Below are 19387 nucleotides of genomic sequence, written 5' to 3' on the forward strand. Positions count from 1 at the left end.
ACCACTTCTCAGACGCATAAACACTCAAAAAATGATGACATTTCATGTATGAAAAACCAAATAAACTATAAAAGACACGACACTTTCCTGCAAATTTTTTTTTAAAGTTTCTTGCATAGAAGAGTCTCACTGGATGTGTCAATTTGTTTACTGTTATTTTAAGTAAATAATCATGAGTTTGGTTCATTTAAGAGATTAAACTCAAAAAAATCTCAAGATAATATGTGCAGAAAAATGCAAAGAAAAATGATTGTGACTGATATTTAAATGCTTGAAAATTGATGAACTGAATGTAAACGCAAAAATGATTTGAAGAAATAAAGTAAAGAAAAAACATAATAAATGTCATAAAATAAATACTTTGATTTAAAGAACTTAAAGAAAGTTAAAATATAAACGCAAACTCATATATTTCTCCTAATGACCTGACACGTATCCCACTACTTAGGCTTCATCGCTCTAACTTTCTTCCACAAGTCTTTAAAGATAAGAATGTTGAAAACCAACCATCATGTTGATAACTGCTTTGAACCTCTTAACTGTCTTGGTCGAGAGTCATTCGCTGACTCATAGTATTGAGACATGTCCTATATTACAAACTTTTTGGACTTGGAAATATTCTAAGTCTCTAACACCTAGTGGACATGTCGATCTCGACCCTGTCTAAGAACTAACTTGCGCAATTCCTTTCGACATTTTAGACATATTCCAAAGAGAGTGATCCAAACTAATATTTGCCTCGCCTCTCCTAATAAATTAGTCGAACCATCGTAATCGCCATAGCTAGGAAATCGAAACCTTTGATTAAATCTCTTGACATTTAACAATTTCCAATATAATCATTGTCATTCTTTTGTTGACAATGATATTCTCATTGAAATTATAATTTTAATTGATCAAACCAACATCACATAAACGGTTATATTGTCTCTCTTTTACCATTATTAACCGATACAATATGAATGTTACTAGGTTATTTATTACGTAAAAAGGAGACAAATCTATTTGTTGTCGACACAGACCAAAGACAAAACATAGAAAACACTTGTCGAAACTGAACTGAATCCCCTTTGATACGTTTTCTTTCTATTGACCCCAAAATCCCAATGGCAGCTTCTGTATTCACCGTCTCACAAGACGGAACCGGAGATTTTCAAACGGTGCAAGAAGCAATCGACGCTGTGCCGCTCGGCAACTCTCGCCGGACTGTCATCCGTGTTTCTCCCGGAATCTACCGCCAGCCTGTATACGTTCCCAAAACCAAGAATTTCATCACTCTTGCTGGTTTGTGTCGCGAGGATACTGTGATAACTTGGAACAACACTGCCACCAAAATTGATCACCATCAAGTACGCACATTTTCTTCATGTTTTCCTCATATGGGGTAATGGGTATGTGAAAAATTGTTCATTTTTTCAGTTTCTGTTTTTCTTCCAATGTTTTCTTCATTTGAGGATTAATGGGTATGTGAGAAATTGTTCATTTTTTCTGTTTCTATTTTTCCACCCATTGTCTTCTTCATGGGTTAATAATGGGTATGTGTCAAAATTGTTCATTTTTCAGTTTCCATCCAATGGTTTCTTCATTTAGGGTTAATGGGTATGTGTCAAAATTGTTCATTTTGTTTTCAGTGTTTCACTGATTTGGGCTACCTAGTAGTTGTATGTGCCAACAATGGATCATTATTTTATGTTTGGGTTTGTTTATTTTGTTGTTGCAGCATGCTAGGGTGATTGGTACTGGGACATTTGGTTGTGGAACTACCATTGTGGAAGGGGAAGATTTTATTGCTGAGAATATTACTTTCGAGAATTCTTCCCCTCAGGTAATGCCTGAGAAATTCTATGTAGCACTGACACCTCTGGAAAAAAAAAGATGTATGTTTGAAATTAATGGTGATTTAGAACTTCTCCATAATTAGGGTTTTAGATTTTCCGATTGCTTAAGATATAGATCGGTTGACATTTATATACAAGCACAAACAATGAAAGACCTTACATAGCTCTTCTTGCTTTTCCTTCTCTTTTTGGCAGGGTTCAGGACAAGCGGTGGCAATTAGGGTAACAGCAGATCGTTGCGCCTTTTACAATTGCAGGTTCCTTGGGTGGCAGGTAACTCCAATGTGATCGAAAGACTAGTTGGTCTTATGTTTAGTGATGTCTATGTATGTGTTAACGTTATTGTTGTGTCTGATGTCCGATAATGTTCAATCCTTAGATTTGGTTTCATTCTACGGATTTACCGACTAGATATTTTTTTTATGATTACGGCGCAGGACACACTATACTTGCATTATGGTAAACAATATTTGAAAGATTGCTATATTGAAGGAAGCGTGGACTTCATCTTTGGCAATAGCACTTCTCTTTTAGAGCACTGTCATATTCACTGCAAATCCGCAGGGTTCATAACCGCGCAGGCTAGAAAATCATCGCAGGAAACAACCGGTTATGTATTCTTGAGGTGCGTAAGTGACCATGGTCCGTTGTAAACAATCTCATCTTACGATTCTTTTAAAGTATTTTACGACTGAGTGGTCTCCATTGCCATTGCAGATGCGTTATCACAGGTAATGGAGGAACTTCATATGCATATCTTGGACGACCGTGGGGACCTTTTGGAAGGGTGGTGTTTGCATACACTTACATGGATCCGTGTATAAGACAAGTTGGTTGGGATAACTGGGGGAAAGTCGAGAATGAGAGGAGTGCTTGCTTTTACGAATACAGGTATTCGATTTTCATGTCTGATTCTGAATAGCTTATACGTAAAAACTTGTATGAAAGGTTTATTTATTGAGTTTGAAGTTTGATGTAATTTTGTTGTAACTATAGGTGTTTCGGACCTGGTTGTTGTCCAACCGATCGAGTAGGATGGTGTAGAGAATTGATTGATGAAGAAGCAGAACATTTCATCCTGCATCCTTTCATTGATCCAGAACCAGATAGATCTTGGCTTTGTCAAAGAATGGGCTTGAAGATTCCTTATTCGGCTTAGAAAATAAACGAACGCGTGAGAATATTCCACAGTTAACTTGAGAAGGTTTTATCGATTCGGCTTAGAAATGTTTCTGTCCGAAGAAGAAAGTAAGCATTTGAATGTATGAAATGGTTGTGATGAATAAGATACATAAAAAAAGTTACTTTGAACCAGTAGTGTTGTAATATATGTCATTTCCTTAGATGGTTAACTGATTCATTTTAATACAGAAAATCTATATCTGAATCAAAAAAATTATATTGCAAAAATTAATTGTATTGCTAAAAAAAAGGCTTGTTAGTGGTGCTTGAAGAACCAACCCCTGGCTTGCTAATAAATAAGATCTTGATTATTTTATGAAAACAATTTTTAATTTTGAAGTAAACAATTGTATGTATTTTCAAAAACAATAAAAATACCAAAAATACTTGTTTTTTTTTTTAATTTTAAAAATACATCATTTCTAACTAGTATTTCATTTTCTTTCAAACACAAAGGTTTAAACAATGGCAGTATATTTTAAAACGCAGCATATCATGGACAACATTTAATCCAATAGATTAGATAGATTTTACAACATAACAGTATATTTTAATAGTATCATATAAAATTCACACAATAACTGATCACAAAATACTTACAAATCTTACATGACAAAGCCAACACAAGACACACACACACTTGTGAAGCAAATATTTTCAAATTTGCTTGCAGCATTGCACAACATTAACATGCGAAATTCTATAAAGCTTTGCGTCGTGGCGATATAAGAGAAATATCTTCTATTGTCTATTTTGAAAGTTTAAAGTACAGAATTGCGCCGATAATAAGAACCAGGACCACAACTATGGTGCTAATAATACACTTGTTCTTGTTCATCCTCTTAGACATGTTCGACAAAATTTTCTTGCTCTTGCCTATGTTATCATCCACTCCATGAAGCTGCATAAGGGAATATGACCCATCAGTAGACTGAATGTGAATGGCAGAGTGATTTTTTTCCCATCAACGGGTTGTTATATTTTCACATTTTCACGTATAAAGTTAAATTCCTAAAAGCAATTTGTCAGATGTTACTAATAGAAACACGAGTAAATCATAAGTTAAAGAAGAGAAACACATTACTGTGTCATGTGCGTGCAGTAAAGATTGTCGCTGAGAATGCAAGTCTGAAAGGATCGACACTCCAAGCTCCTCTGTTTCCAACATTGTTCTTCTACTGTCCTTAATTCTGTCACCAGACTTGTTCAGCCTCTCAGTTGAAAACATTAATCTGTCTCTTTGATCAGCTGATACCTATTTTTATCATATTAGCAATTAGCACATCGCGCCCGATTTAGTGGGGAAAATCCAAGAAAAAGATGAATGTTCAGAAATGTATATTAAAGCTCCTCAATCAGTTTAAAATATCAGAAATCAGATGGTAGAAATGCCATTTGCTACAGCAGGGCTCAAAATATCACCATTTTGTGCACCACATCGTGACTACTGTCTGAGTTTTACAATTAAATTTACCAGAAAAGGATTATATATAAATATGAGGGAAATGAAGGATCGGGTTTTTGGCTCGTCATGGTTTCACAGGACAATGTATGATGTCCTTGAACAACATCAAAGAATGTCAAATTAAAAATTAATCATACCGTCAAAGCATCTGCCATGCCTGATTCCAACAAAATATCCCGTGCAGAGGGGTTCATGTTACCAGATACAAGTTTCTTAAGTTCGCTTTTAATATTGTTCAGATCTGATTTATATTCCCGCAACTTAGCAAGAAGCACACCCTTAATGTTTGGCTGCAAACTTCTTGCCTCAAGATCCATTTTTCGTATCTACAAATCGGTAAGCACAAATATATCAGAATCCCATAACAGAAGAAAGTAAGCTTTCAAACAAAAAGAAAAAAAGCGAAGAAGGTACCAAAGCTTCTGCTTCATCAATTCCAGCCTTTACTTCCGAAAGTTTTTGCTTCTTTTGCTCTGCAGATTGAACAAAAAAACGTAAATCATAAAAAAATATGTGTGCGTGTGTACAGCTTCAACAACAAATGATAAGCACAGGTGATTCCTCTTTTCTTGATACACATCATATGAAAGAAGACAGACACACTCAAGACTCATTTTCACGGTCACAGAAGACTAGTAGGAGTGCAGTAGGCAAGTCTTCGAAAATTGTCGAGAGAGAATTTCTCTGATGGAAATTTCTTGGCAGGAGCTATACAGTAATGCTTTTTTTCCAAAGAAAGGAGTAATGCACAAATATATGAAAGGGAAATAGTTCACATGGCATAGATAATGGTTTTACTTTATTAACATTAACTATCCGAATTCTTGTAAACAGAAACACTTTTAAAATCTGATACTTAGAAAAGAAAAACAAAAAATGAGGTTAATTTTTTTCTAATTACAGCAATAAATTATCACATTGTTTTCTTTCAATCCATTTCAAACTATTTTCCACTCATCTCCACACATACTGTTAATGAGTTTGAGAACAATCAAAACTACTAATAGTGTAGAAAAACCTTTATTACACCGACACCTCGGGAAATGACGTGTCTATGTCCGTGCCAGTGCACGAAACCGACACCGACACTTGTGATTACATTTAATTCATTCATTTTTTCATATTATTACTAGTGTTGACCGTGGTTTTGAATTGCGGTTTGCAACAGCAAATGCAATCACAATATTGCTCATGTGGTAGTCTCCGCAAGCGCATCAGACCGCAAATGCGGTGTGATTTGAAATCACGCGACCTTTCACATTAGGAACCGCATCAGACAACTTCGCCAAAGTTTTTTCAAATATTTTCGTAAAATTCAAAATTTAGAACTCCAAAACTCAATTTACTTATGAAAATCTTAAAAGTAAGTGTTTTTTAACGGTGTTTCAAACTCTTCTCAATCAAAACTCACGCCGCAACGATCGCAACGCACAACATCCGCAGCCCCAATTGCAATTTAAAACCATGGTGTCGACATGTCAGTGACGTGCTTCTGGTGTCCGTGCTTCATAGAGCAAAACATGATTCGATGATAGCACTTAATTTTTACACTAACTAAACCACATATCAAAGTTAAATTAAGCTCATAAGCAAACTATTATATTTTAAATACAAATAACCTATAACCAAAACAAACATGCTTCCTAGTTTAGAAAAATGTGTATATTTGGTTTAGCTATTGGAAAAGGAAAAGCAATTCTAATTCTAGAGGATTAAAATTGATTCTGAAATGATTTTGAGATGTTTGGTTCTTCTACGATAGAATTGATTGTGTCTCCAGAATTGATTCTACTTGAAAGCTACAATTTGTAGCACGTGATTTTTTCGCTGAAATTTGTTGTTAAAGTTAAACTCACTGTTACTAATCAAAATATCAATCACTTTTAATCAAAATCAATTATATAAAATCAATTCACTCATAATCAATCCTCACCGGTAGAACCAAATACCAATAACAAAGATCACATCCACCAATAAAATTTTCAAAATACCACAAAAAAAAATGAAATGAGTGAAATCAAGAAGATTCCAACTACCTCCATTAAGAGCACCAGCTGCAGTGCAAATTTTGGATAGATTAGCAGAGAGCTCGCAGTATTGGCGTTCATATCCCTCAAATACGGCACTCATCGTCTCCGGAGGAAATTTCTAAGTTCTCTGTTCAATCCACAATCAACAACAAAATTTCAATGCCTTTCAAATCACCAACAATAACAATTACCGAATTCAGAAAACAGAAACAGAAATAGAACCTTGTGATCGAAAATCAGGTATTAAACAAGACCTAATTCGTTGAAACAATAAGGATCGGTAACGAGGAATTGGCGTGAGCGTGAAATCGAGCGTGAAATCGAGCGTGCAGAGGTGGTTGGAGGATCGGAGATGAGGCCGGAAAGTTTGGCCGGAGAACGGCGGAGGGATTGGGTTTATATGGAAAAGGATCAAAACGACAGCGTTGGGAGAAAGTGCACGATGACAATGATCTTGATTGATTATAATTGCCTATACTCCGTTACACGTTTTTTCTACCAATATTGCGCACGTAGATGGCACGTGTTTAAATCTTCCCACATATTTTTGTTATTATCAATTTTAAAGTTGACTTAAATATCTTTTCTTAAATATAGTAAGAGTTTAATTGAAATACGTCAAAAGTGTAAAAGAATTTTATACCATCATAGTTAATCATAAATACTCTTTAAAAATCTATAAAATAATACAAATGGATGATGATGAATCGACGGTGTAAAATTTTTTATCCGAATAATATATAGTAATTAATCTCATAACTTAAATACTCTTTTGATTTTTTTTTTGCAAGCAGGAGTATTTTTATTTTTTGTCTCTTTATTTATTTTTTTAATAAAGTTTTTAAATATCAAATTCTATTTGATTTTAGTCCCCGAAATTAAGATTAGTTGAAAAATGCATAGGTTTTCATCGAATTTTTCTATGTTTAGGGATTAAAATAAAAAAAAAATTCAATATATAGGGATTATTTCTAAAAAAATAAAATAATAATAACGAAAATAAAAAACACTCCAATTTAAAAGGATCAAAAGACTATTTAAACCTTATAAATATTCTATATTTAATTTTTATTTAAAATTTTCCTTCAAAGAATGATATTTCTAAAAAATTTAATTTTAACTTTTGATCTCTCCTGCAACTTAGCAACATTTTTTAGAACGTAGTGACATAATTAGCGATGATTTTTTATTTAACGACTTAATTATCGACAGTTTTAGCATGAGGGACCAAAAATTAAAATTAAAATTTTTAGGAGAAATATTCATTGAAGAAAATTTTTAGAGAGACTAAATATTAAATATGAGATATTTAGGAGGATCAAAAACATATTTAACTCTTTAAAATTTTATATTCTTAAAAAGACATTTCTATCCCATTCTTTTTTGCCAACACCTATTCAATTTTGTCGATTTTTTTGTTTTTTTCTCAATTGTGTCAAATTTTATAGTATTGCTAATAAAATGTAGCAATGATTTTTTCTAAGATAAATTTCTTCTCTCGTTTGTAAACTTTGTCTCTCTTTCATTTTTACTTCACGCTCTAGGTCTTTCTCCGACCATTTTTCTTTCTCTATTCTCTCTCTTTGTTTTCTACTTCTCTCATCTTTAATTTCAATCATATTTTCATTCATTCATATATCATCTTTTAATATTCATCAATTTGTTATACTTGTATGATTTCTTTTTAATTTTCTCTTTTTTTTTCCAGATTGCAGATATACTGATACGATGACGGAAACTGGTAATAAAACAACTTTAAAAATGCAAGTTTGAACATAAATGTTTGTTTTCTCTTTTTTATGTTCTTAACATCATTTTCACTTGTTTTGTCTTTTCTATTGATAAGAACATGAAATCGAGTAGTAATCAATGTTTGTGAAAATATAAATTGTGGTTAGTAATTTTAGATTAGATAGGTTATTTTCATTTATGTTGTTTTTATATCTGCTATTTTTAATTTTGATGAAAAAATTCGCGTATACGCATTCCGACTCGGTTGTTCTGCGACATACGGTCGAATATATGACTAATATGTGTCAAGAAAGATATGAAATTAGGAAAAAGAAAAGTAACAAGAAGGTAAATGATTAATGGTGTTGTGTTTTTATGTTTTAAGGTTAAAAAACCTTTTTTATTTGTTTTTTTTTAATTTTATTTTTGGATTTTGAATGCAAAGGTCAATAGGATGGAAGGTTATGGGACATGTGGAAAGTGACTCAAAATGATGATGTAAAGGGGATGATGGATCTATAACAACACACAAAATCTAAAATGTTTTGGAAGATGGAAAATGATGATGATATTTTGAGTGGATAATTCAAGTTTTTTTTTAAATTTGATTTCTCACAATATTTTATTGCAAACCAGTAGGATATAAAATGATTTGATCCATTATAATCGATGGATAATTTTTTTCTTCTTATTTTCATTCTTCTTCTTCTCTTATTTTTCTTAATGAATGAGCTGAAGAGTAAAGACTTAAACCAATATGACGTGTGTCAACCACACATGAGCTTGTTTGACTTGCAACAACATTGTTATCAACATCAACCTTGTTATCAGCTTGATGTGCATCAGGTCGCACATCACCATTGACATCTGACTGCATATCAGCATCAACATATTGTTGCACATCATCATGAACATCAAGCGGCACATCACATTAGCATCAATTTACCAACATATAAATGAGTTCACCAACAAATATAGGTGATGAAATAAATAAAACACAAGACGTTAATGCCATACCTTCTATTGATCCGATATGAATACATATCTTCTTTCTTGTCCAACATCTTCCATCAATAATTGTAGAAACCACCTCCAACTCTCCTTTGTTTCAGTTTCAACAACACCAAATATAAATGGGAAATATTGATAATTGGGATCCCTATCCATAACAATTAGAAGTTGTCCACCATATTTGGTCTTGAGATGACAACCACCAATAAATGGTTTATATCCATTTATGAAAATCTTCTTACAACCATCAAAACAAAAGTAAAGTGAGTCAAACATTGGTTGTATCGATGACAATGGTCGTTTAACATTGATCTTCACAGTATTCCCAAGATTAACCCTTTTTAACTCAGCAACATACCTCCACAGATTTGCATATTGCTTGTCAGCATCCCCTTCAATAATTTTCTTTGCTATCAACTGTGCCCTTCGTACTCTAGCAACATTGATACCTATAAATAAATTTTGTCTCATATCTTGTATAATATCATAAATTCTCACTGTTTTAGATGTTTGCGTTCTCTTGACTACAACCTTGGCCACCCACTTTGAGATTGCAGATCTATTATTCAAAACCCTAGCACATGTGTGGATATCCACTTATGTTTTAATAACATATGTATGCTTGTGGCCCACATTTAGCATATGTAAGACTAAAAAATCACATTTAGCCTTACATTCTATCCTTATCCTATAACTCTAATTTTTTACAAATGTAATTGCCCTACCATTTAACACCGACCACTCACGAATTGCCTCTCTAAAGTCAACAAGATAATTAAATTCCATACCCTTTAAATTTATAGTCCTTATTGAGCTGTTATTTCCTAAACCCTTCAAACTTTAGCCCTTCTTCATCACCAGATTCATCTGGATCTGAGTTGTCCATTTCATCATTATAATATTCATCATCTTTAGTTTTCTTGTTAGGCCTACATAGTAATCCTGCAACTATCTCCCATTGATTTATAGGTACAGTTACATCAAATCCATCTACAAGTGCAATGACTCTATCATCCTCACTATCATCTAACCCTTCAACCATCTCATAATCTAATCCTTCCACTTTTGTCACCCCATTAACATACTTAAGAACCCTTATTCTCAGTTTTATGTCATCAACATCATGTTCCACAAATATATCTCCTTCAAATTGAGTTGCACAAGCATATGCAGCAAAACCATATGCATCATCATCCTTTGTTATCTGAAAGAAATTCTCATATATTTCCAGAATTTTCGTCTACAACCTATAAGTTTCTTCTTTATAACCCCACATATTCACCAACTTATGAATGTTTCTTATTGTCCATTTGTCTATGTGTTATCCAGAAACATGTGTATCAACACCCCCTTTGTAAATGATGTCATTCTGCTTGACCAATATAAACTCACCCCATGCTGAAAACTCACATTAAAATGTTGCAATCCCGTGAAATGGATTCGAAACAACATTTAAAGCTCAATGTCGTATCCAACAGTCCACAAACAACGTTCGTCTTCGTCTTCAACCGCCCAACTTCGTCTTCGTCTCTGCCTTCACCCAACCTTCGTATTCGTCTTCGTCTTCAACCAACACAAATTGCCCGATTTAGGATTTTCCTGAAACCCTAACATTTACATGGAAATTAAATAACACACTTTCAAAAAGTTAAAATAAAATAAAATTTAATCAACCTAGCTATGAAGTTCCACGTGCACTAATAAAATAAAAATTTAATCAACCTGATATTAGCATATGTGTCACGCTGAAAAAATAAAAGAATCTAGATTGAAATAAGTTTTATAGAATTTTTTTGTATCATATGAGAATAAAAAAAACATCTTTTATATAAGACTAAAGCGAAAGAGAGTTTTATATTTAATCCTTGATTTTTTTATGAAGAAAACACAAGATAAGACTAAATTTTTTAAAATTTTAAATAAAAAAAACTAATTTATAAATAAAATAAAATTATTGATTCAAAACTTATTATTTCACTTTCCATTTATCGTTGGGTCCCACCCAATTGATATTCATCATGTTCATCTTAACGAACAAACTCCTTCATTTCATTCGTTGCATCATTCAGTTTTTTCCCTCAACCCTACTCAACCATGCTAATTCATTCATCATAACCAGGTTCGGAACCATTCAATCTCCATCGTTTTTCTCCTTTTCCTTTCAATTCGCTTAATCAAATCCACCGATTCACTCATGCTTATACGTAACGTACTCTTGCATGCCAAATTTGAAACTCGATTTGGAATTTTTTTTGAATGTGTGCGCGTGGATCCGTTGTATGATCCTATCATCGTGTATGATCAAAACAATTGAAATCTGAAACTGAAAATGCTTTTTCTTATTGTTATTTGATGATCATAAACTCATAATGATGAATGAGTCACAATGATTTATTATTTGCTTAAGGTTTTTGTTTTCTAGATTTTCATAATTAGGGTTCGAACTCTGGCTATCACGGTTGTCTACGTGAGTTTCTAGTGGTTATGAATTAGCAATAGTTCTTATATCATATACAGTAATCTGTAATATGTATATGAATTTTGTCATAGATAATGTATTATTCATATTCAACTACTGATAGTTATGTTTAATTTGATTTCAGGACTGTAGTGTTATCAGGCATACAGAGTTGATCTTCTGGTTTTGTTGAACCGAGTTTAGATAATGATTCTTTCCGCTCTTCTAACTTCAGTTGGAATTAATCTTGGCCTTTGTTTTATATTTGTTACCCTTTACTCTATATTGAGGAAGCAGCCTGGTAATATTGTTGTCTATGCACCGCGCTTAGTTTCTGGAGGGAAACTCCAAGACGGCGCTGAGTTTAACTTGGAATGTTTGTTACCTAATGCTGGTTGGGTGAGAAGAGCATGGGAGCCTTCTGATGATGAATTTATATCGGCTGCAGGCTTAGATGCTTTTGTTTTCATCCGAATATTTGTCTTTAGGTAATTTGAAATATTTTTCTGATTCTAGGTTTAAACAAGTATCATGCCGTTTCTTATTAAACCAGTATTGTTAAATTGTGGCTCTAGTGATGCTACATCATATCGATATTTGAACAAATCACTACTGTTTGTGACAAAATGGCGTAGCAGAATGAACAAAATTACGATTTTCTGCGATTTGCCATTGACAACATTGTACTAAATGTATCCTCATCTTGATGGATATAACTGCATCGCGTGTATCAAGGATCTATATATTCATTTGTTAACTTTAGAGTGGATTTAATATTTATATCTCAATATGGTATAGCATCCATCTGTAACCACTGATTACAATTTATTTGCACTTCTTTAAAATATTTTATGATGTTCCTATTTTCTGTTGCCTTTTTGTGTGTAGTTTGAAGGGTGCATTTATTTTGTTTAGCCAATAATTTTCCTTTTTTTTGGTGGTATTGTGCAGTTTAAAAGTATTTACTTTTGCTGGAATTGTTGGGACAATCTTTCTTCTTCCGATTAATTATACGGGGACTCAGCTTCTCGATGATTCTGATTTTCCGAACAGGTCCTTGGATTCCTTCAGTATTTCAAACGTTAACAATGGTTCACACGGGTGAGTCCTTCCTAAATGAAGGGGATGGTGTGATTGTGACATGATTATCAGGGATGATTTACCATTGTCATGCATTGTATTGTGTGAAATACTACTAATTTATTCCCCAAATTATACAAGTTCATCCTAACAAATGTCAATTTTACTGTTTGCGGTTTTAGTTACACTACTACGCATGTGAGTGAAATATTTGTAATAAGTGTTATTGAAATTTGATTCTTTTCGTTTAATTTTCATCTTAAGTTATAACATGGGAACTCTGATCGCTAGATTTGGCCTTTATCAAGGTTATGGATTCATTTTTGCGCTGCTTATGTTTTCACCGGGGTTGTTTGCATTCTTCTTTATTTTGTAAGTTATTATTGCTCAAGTTTTTTTTATTACATGCTTTGAAATTTTATTGGTTATGTTAATCTGTATGACAGTGATTGAGTTTCATGGTTGATGTTATCATATGCAGGAATATGATTACATTGCATCAAAAAGAATTGCTTGCTTCTATTCCTCCAAGCCAGAGCCTCATCAGTTTACTGTATTAGTACGAGGTATTCCTGTTCCTCCTGGATGTACATGTAACAATGCTGTCGAGGGATTCTTCATGGAGTATCACCCTTCTACTTATCATTCACACTCAGTTGTCCGTCGTAGCAGCAAACTTCAAATTTTAGTTGTAAGCATTTTTTTTTAGTTCTACTTCTAAGCCATTCAATCTTCTCCCTTGACACTTGCTTGATGTTTCATTCTTTGTTACTCAATTTAATGCCTCAAATTCTTAATCTTGGAAGTGAATGTCTTCTAAGTATTCACAGTCCATTGAGGGAGAAGAAGTACGACATTGGAAGACCAGGAGTATTCATTCATATATAATTAAATGAAACAGCTTTCAACAGAAAAACAACTTTCTTTTCATATTGAAGTCCTACTTAATGCAATGATGCTATGCATCCTACAAGCACCTTAATGTGCTATCTCTGGATTTGAATCAACCATCGCATATCTTTGCGAAGCTTTGAACTTTTTATTAGAAATATCAAAATTTAACCTTCAATTATTTCTTTCAATATTTCATATATTGTACTTTTGACAGTGGAAAGTTCATTCCTTGTAGACTGATGCAGAGAGACTGTACAAAAGGCTTACCCAACTGAAAAATAAAGATAACTCTCCTCAAAGGCATAGGCGTGATGGATTTTTGGGACTTTTTGGGCATAAGGTTGACCTGTTAGATCATTATGAGAAGACATTGGGAGACATTGCAGATAATGTGAGAATAGAACAGTCTTTCATGGCAGGAAAGGTAACCGTCATGTCTAGGCACACTTTTGTACAAGAAATATATTTTTAGAACTCCACTTTCATATAAAATGTCTATTAATTGAGATTGGAGAAAGAAAATACTTAAAAAATTATTTCGTTTGCATATCCTGCACCAAGATTCCCGATATATTAATCATTGACGGAGCTAAAAAGTTCTGTTTCATTTTGATTTTGAGTAGCTGTCCTCTTATCCATTAAATCATAGTATTAAATTTTGTATAGTTTTTGTATTTGGACATTCTATCCTACACTAAATATACTTTTTTTATAGTTGAGTTGAATATATAATACATCCACTTGTTTGATTACTACTTTTAATTTAAAAGGAAGTTCCAGCTGCGTTTGTCTCATTTAAGTCACGATTTGGTGCTGCAATAGCTTTGCACTTGCAAGAAGGTATCAATCCCACACACTGGATCACGGAACGAGCTCCAGAGCCTCATGATGTTTATTGGCCTTTCTTTTCCGTCACTTTCATTAGAAGATGGGTCAGCAAGATGGTGGCTTATGTTGCCTGCAATGCTATTACAATTCTATTTTTAATCCCAGTTGCACTTGTTCAAGGTCTTACCCATCTTGATCAACTGGAGAGCATGTTCCCTGCTCTGAGAAGCATACTGAGACTGTAAGTTGAAAATATTAATGTTAAAGTTTGCCTTCCTATACTTAAGCTTTCCAAAGATGCAGATTAATATGTAGAGTTTAGTAATTATACACTGAATATGTAAACACGTTTTTCATAGTCATTCAATCAGATTTCACTGTAACATAATGTTACTTTTAAAAACCTATTTACAGTCTAGAACGAGATATTTAAATATGATTTGACGTCTAATAAGATTTATTTACTCTGTTAGTGTATACATGTTGAACTCTAATATAGAAACTTACATGCATTTGCATTACATGAGAAATGAGAATTATTTTTTGGTCCGAATTTAAGTGTGACATTAGAATTTTCTGCCTGTACATTTTTTGGAAAGACTTACTTGTCTCGGTGCTTCGTGACTTTGTGCTCAAAGTATTTTCTATTGGATTTCTTCATATGATATTCAAAAGGGATTGGAGATATACTTTTCTTTAGGTGGGTAACCTAATTCAACCCCACAAAAGAGGCTTGTAAGTTGATACTGCTATCATCTAAGAATTTTGATAACCTAATTCTCAACCCCACAAAAGAGGCTTGTAAGGTGATACTTACAAAGCCTTAAAAGGAAGACATTGGCCATACCAATAATTGATGTGGAATTTCAAAACACCACTCATATTCAAGATTGGACATTTGAAGTATGGACAAAAATGCGAGTGGAATAACATGGACCTCAACAATTTCCTAGTCAAATGATTAATGGAAACAGTAAAAACAAGCAACAACTCTGCTGCATACTTGACAAGGAAACCCCCTTAAGAAAAAAAATACTCAATCCAGAATATTCAAAACGGTGTAGAAATTAAGTCAATTATCTAGTTAAAATGATGTATAAAAGCATTTGAGTGGCATGATATGGTGGAAAAAGGTAAAAAAAAGTCCTGTCATTTTTCTTCATTTTCTTATGCTTAGAACTATTTCAAGTTGTTATATAAGACCTAGTTATGGTTTTCATTTCACACATTATATCTATTTTGATAAACAACTTACGCCAAATGCATCATGCAATCCTTTAAGTTTGTAACAAGTTTGTGCTTTTAGTATGTAAATGTTTACATAGTTAACCTTTTAAACACATTCATTACAAAAATTTGACGTGTTTGTTATTTACACTACGTGACGAGAATTATATGTTTAATCCATCCTACATATACAAACAAGAAGTCCTATGATTGATCTACATGTCCTAAAATTCCTAGATAAATAAATCTTTTGAAAGTTTGGCAACAAACTAAGCCTCAACACATATTCCTGTTCATGTAGACCAATTGTAAGAGTTGAGGATGTAAATGTATAAATGAGCTTAACATACCGTTACAGTCACATAATATAAATAACATACACATTGCTCTACACTCCAATTGTTGAGATCCTCGTTGTTCCACCCACTCACATTGCTCTACACTCCAATTGTCCATTCTTAAGTGTGAGGGATGCATTGTGATCCTACATCGACTAGTGATTAAACCAATGTAGTCCTTATAAGGCTTGGACATTTTTCACATTACAAGCCAATTTTTGTATGTTTGAGTTAGACACAACCTAGATTCTAACTTCAATCCTCTTTGTGATTTTCTTCTTATATATCCAGTAATTTTTCTGATTGTATATAGTAAATAAGTGAAAGGAAACATGTTTCTTTCAAACTTGTGCTTGCTTCTCATAATTTATTTTCTTTTGCCTATGAGGTTCTGTTAGAGACAATGCTATTTTTAATAGTAATAGAACAAACAAAAACTGAACCTCTAAAGGTGTGTTATAGAAAAATTCTTAACACTGGTATCATTCCATTATATATTTGCAGGGCAGTTGTGAGCCAAGTTATAACAGGATACCTTCCCATTCTGATTCTTCAGGTGTTTCTGTCCTTTGTGCCAGCTCTTATGATTATGCTCTCATCCTTGCAAGGATACATTTCATGGAGTCAGATTCAAAAAAGTGCATGCACTAAAGTATTATGGTTTACCATCTGGAACATTTTCTTTGCAAATGTTCTATCAGGGTCAGCTCTTTACCGGTTGAATTACCTTCTTGAGCCCAAAGAGTTTCCTAGAGTACTAGCTGAAGCTGTACCGGCACAGGTGATAATAATGTCTGCTTTTGTTGCAGAAATTCAAGCAATATTTTCTATAGGTCTCCCTGTTTTGAGGGAATTCTGTTCCACAAATGATAACATATCCTTATTTATTGATGCTATGAAGAATTATGGAGAGATTGGAGAACTTTCTATTTCGGAATTATGGAACGATTTGACAACTTTCTTACATTTTTGACTTTTGAGCCTATCTATCTATTTCTTTCATTTAATTTTCAGTATCTTATATTTTGTGCATGAGATATTATTACATGCATTGGAGCATAAGCAGTTCATTTTTGTAAAACATATTTGGTGCAGGCATCATTCTTCATGGCATATGTTGTGGCATTCGGATGGACTAATATAGCATCAGAACTTTTTCAATTGATTCCACTTTTTTACAATTATGTAAATAGATTTTTTGGTGGAGATTGTGGTGATGATTTTGAAGCACCAACAATTCCTTACCACAAGGAAGTTCCTAGGATTCTTTTCTTTGGTCTTCTTGGTGTAACATACTTTATCCTTGCTCCTCTGATACTACCATTTCTCTTGATCTATTTTTGTTTGGGATACATCATTTACCGCAACCAGGTTAGCAAGCTTTTTTTCTTTTCAAATACACACACTTATCTTCCTTTGTATAACTTTAAAGGCAAAATATGGCTAATTTTTATACTAAATTCTAACTATTCCTTAAATTTCTTTTGTTGACAGCTGTTATATGTTTATGTTCCTAAATTCGAGACTAGAGGAGAATTTTGGCCAACAGTACACAACTACACAATTTTTTCATTGATACTAATGCACATAATTGTAATTGGGATATTTGGGATGAAGAAGCTTCCAATAGCATCTGGCTTGATTCTTCCTCTTTCTATTGCCACACTTCTTTTCAATGAGTACTGCCAGAAACGGTTCTTTCCTATATTCCAGGGTTATCCTGTTGAAGTACGTTGGTCGAAATTTAATGCTAATTTATCTCATTCTTTTCTTGATGATGATTTTTGTATGTTTTTCATCTGTATGTTAGTTTATCCACTTCTCCTTATTTAATAGCGAGGTTGTGATTATTGAAATTCAAGTATGAGTGGTTAGTCTCACACTCATCAAAACTATATTCAGAATGACTTACGGTTTTGAGTAACTATTGCAATATGTTGATGAAACACATGATGATATTCTCTTGAGCATTTTTCTTCTGCTTTTTTTTATTTATTTATTTATTTTTATTTTACCTTTTCCAATTTTGAGTTTCATTCTTTAGCATTCTTATGAAATCTTGTCTCCTGCAGTGTTTGATCAAGAAAGATAGAGAAGATCAAAATAATCCCAACATGTCTGAATTTTATGATAAATTGAACAAAGCATATAATGATCCAGCTCTGATGCCAATAAAGTATTCTGGAAGGCCTCGCAGTCGCAGGACTCCCCTACTTAGCTCCGAGTCTCAAAATAGCGCTCGGGAGAGTCAATCACAAGACATGCTTGTATAAGGAAATTTACCATGTATCTTCCTCTAAGTTGTTATATCAACATTTATAGTACACGATCTTTCCCTAATAATCGAAATTTATGGATCCTTTCCAGGTGCTGCATGTATGTTATTTATTTGTATGTTGTTAGAAATTGTAGTTTATGCTTGCAAGGGCTTGTTTATTCATAGTTTTTAATTAGAATATATGGAAAAAGCATGCATCATCATCACATTGGAAGACAAGAGTGTCATCCCAACAAAGGTCTCTGATCCACCAATTGATGTCTAAGAAATTGATAGTAGTTGTTTTATGAACATCACCATTGGATAGTTCTATCACTAGATGATTTAAGCCCTTTATTCTTTATTGAGAGAAATTACATGTTTTAGAAAGTAAAAATCAGCTCTATGTGTAGGTCTCATATACAAATCTATGATGTAACAATCATGATTTCAGTTTCCAACAAGATTTTCAGTTCCTTGATAATGTTAATGATATTGCAATGAGTTATTATTCTCCTTTTGATATTGAACATAAAAACATTAACGAGCATGTGGAGCAAGAGATTTTTGATGACGATGATGATGAGTCTTTTCAACGATAAGAGATCTTAAGTTGTTTTGCCTCCAAGAGTTTGTTCTAATTTATGTTTTTTTTTTGTCAATTTTGTCTTTTGGTATGTGTGTCGTAATTGAGTCTTCTCACATAGCTGTTAACTCATTATGTTAATGTTGAGTGCTAAATTATTTTTGTACACACATAAATCGAACTATTTGTTTAAAGACAATGCATTATAGTTTAAGGCATTTTGCTTAAAGTTAATGTATTTTTTATTCGAATCATGAAAAAGGGTGATTCAAATTAAAAATTGAATATGAAAAAAAGATTTTGCCTCTATATTTACTAGCGTCCAGACGGGTACTCCGTGCCCGTCTGTCCGCTTTTTTAATGAACACACGTGAAAATATATACGATATTATTTTATTTGATATTAATTTTAAATAGAGGTTATATAGGAAGTTAATAGTAGGAAGTTAGATTAAAGATAAT

General features: G+C 33.0%; 3 protein-coding genes and 1 long non-coding RNA gene across 5 annotated transcripts; 3 read left to right on the forward strand and 1 right to left on the reverse strand.

Annotated features, from left to right (window-relative positions):
• Positions 1–926: 926 nt before the first annotated feature.
• LOC127128584 (pectinesterase 31) lies at positions 927–3181 on the forward strand. Its single transcript, XM_051057942.1, has 6 exons — positions 927–1349; positions 1721–1825; positions 2034–2111; positions 2276–2463; positions 2556–2729; positions 2835–3181. The coding sequence occupies exons 1-6, from the start codon at positions 1107–1109 to the stop codon at positions 2995–2997; spliced, it is 951 nt and encodes a 316-aa protein (XP_050913899.1). The 5' UTR covers positions 927–1106; the 3' UTR covers positions 2998–3181.
• Positions 3182–3513: 332 nt separating this feature from the next.
• On the reverse strand, positions 3514–7039 carry LOC127128585 (vesicle transport v-SNARE 13). Of its 2 annotated transcripts, XM_051057943.1 has the most exons (6): positions 6738–7039; positions 6522–6642; positions 4900–4958; positions 4623–4811; positions 4105–4275; positions 3514–3921 (listed from the first exon to the last, which is right to left on the reverse strand). In XM_051057943.1, exons 2-6 carry the CDS (start codon positions 6613–6615, stop codon positions 3769–3771), a joined length of 666 nt encoding a protein of 221 aa, XP_050913900.1. In that variant the 5' UTR covers positions 6616–6642; positions 6738–7039; the 3' UTR covers positions 3514–3768. The 2 variants fall into 2 exon arrangements, with proteins under 2 accessions (XP_050913900.1, XP_050913901.1); XM_051057944.1 differs by lacking the exon at positions 6738–7039 and having other exon boundaries at positions 4900–4956; positions 6522–6593.
• A 949-nt stretch (positions 7040–7988) lies between these two features.
• LOC127128586 (uncharacterized) lies at positions 7989–8882 on the forward strand. The gene is made up of 3 exons (XR_007805973.1): positions 7989–8059; positions 8224–8256; positions 8692–8882. It is a non-coding gene; the product is annotated as an uncharacterized LOC127128586 (long non-coding RNA).
• A 2348-nt stretch (positions 8883–11230) lies between these two features.
• On the forward strand, positions 11231–18441 carry LOC127128587 (CSC1-like protein HYP1). Its single transcript, XM_051057945.1, has 11 exons — positions 11231–11376; positions 11861–12203; positions 12667–12816; positions 13104–13167; positions 13277–13486; positions 13925–14113; positions 14460–14758; positions 16587–16863; positions 17178–17453; positions 17577–17810; positions 18155–18441. Exons 2-11 carry the CDS (start codon positions 11923–11925, stop codon positions 18353–18355), a joined length of 2181 nt encoding a protein of 726 aa, XP_050913902.1. The 5' UTR covers positions 11231–11376; positions 11861–11922; the 3' UTR covers positions 18356–18441.
• Positions 18442–19387: the final 946 nt, after the last annotated feature.

This window comes from Lathyrus oleraceus, chromosome 3 (assembly GCF_024323335.1).
Source record: "Lathyrus oleraceus cultivar Zhongwan6 chromosome 3, CAAS_Psat_ZW6_1.0, whole genome shotgun sequence".
NCBI classification, from domain to species: domain Eukaryota; kingdom Viridiplantae; phylum Streptophyta; class Magnoliopsida; order Fabales; family Fabaceae; genus Lathyrus; species Lathyrus oleraceus.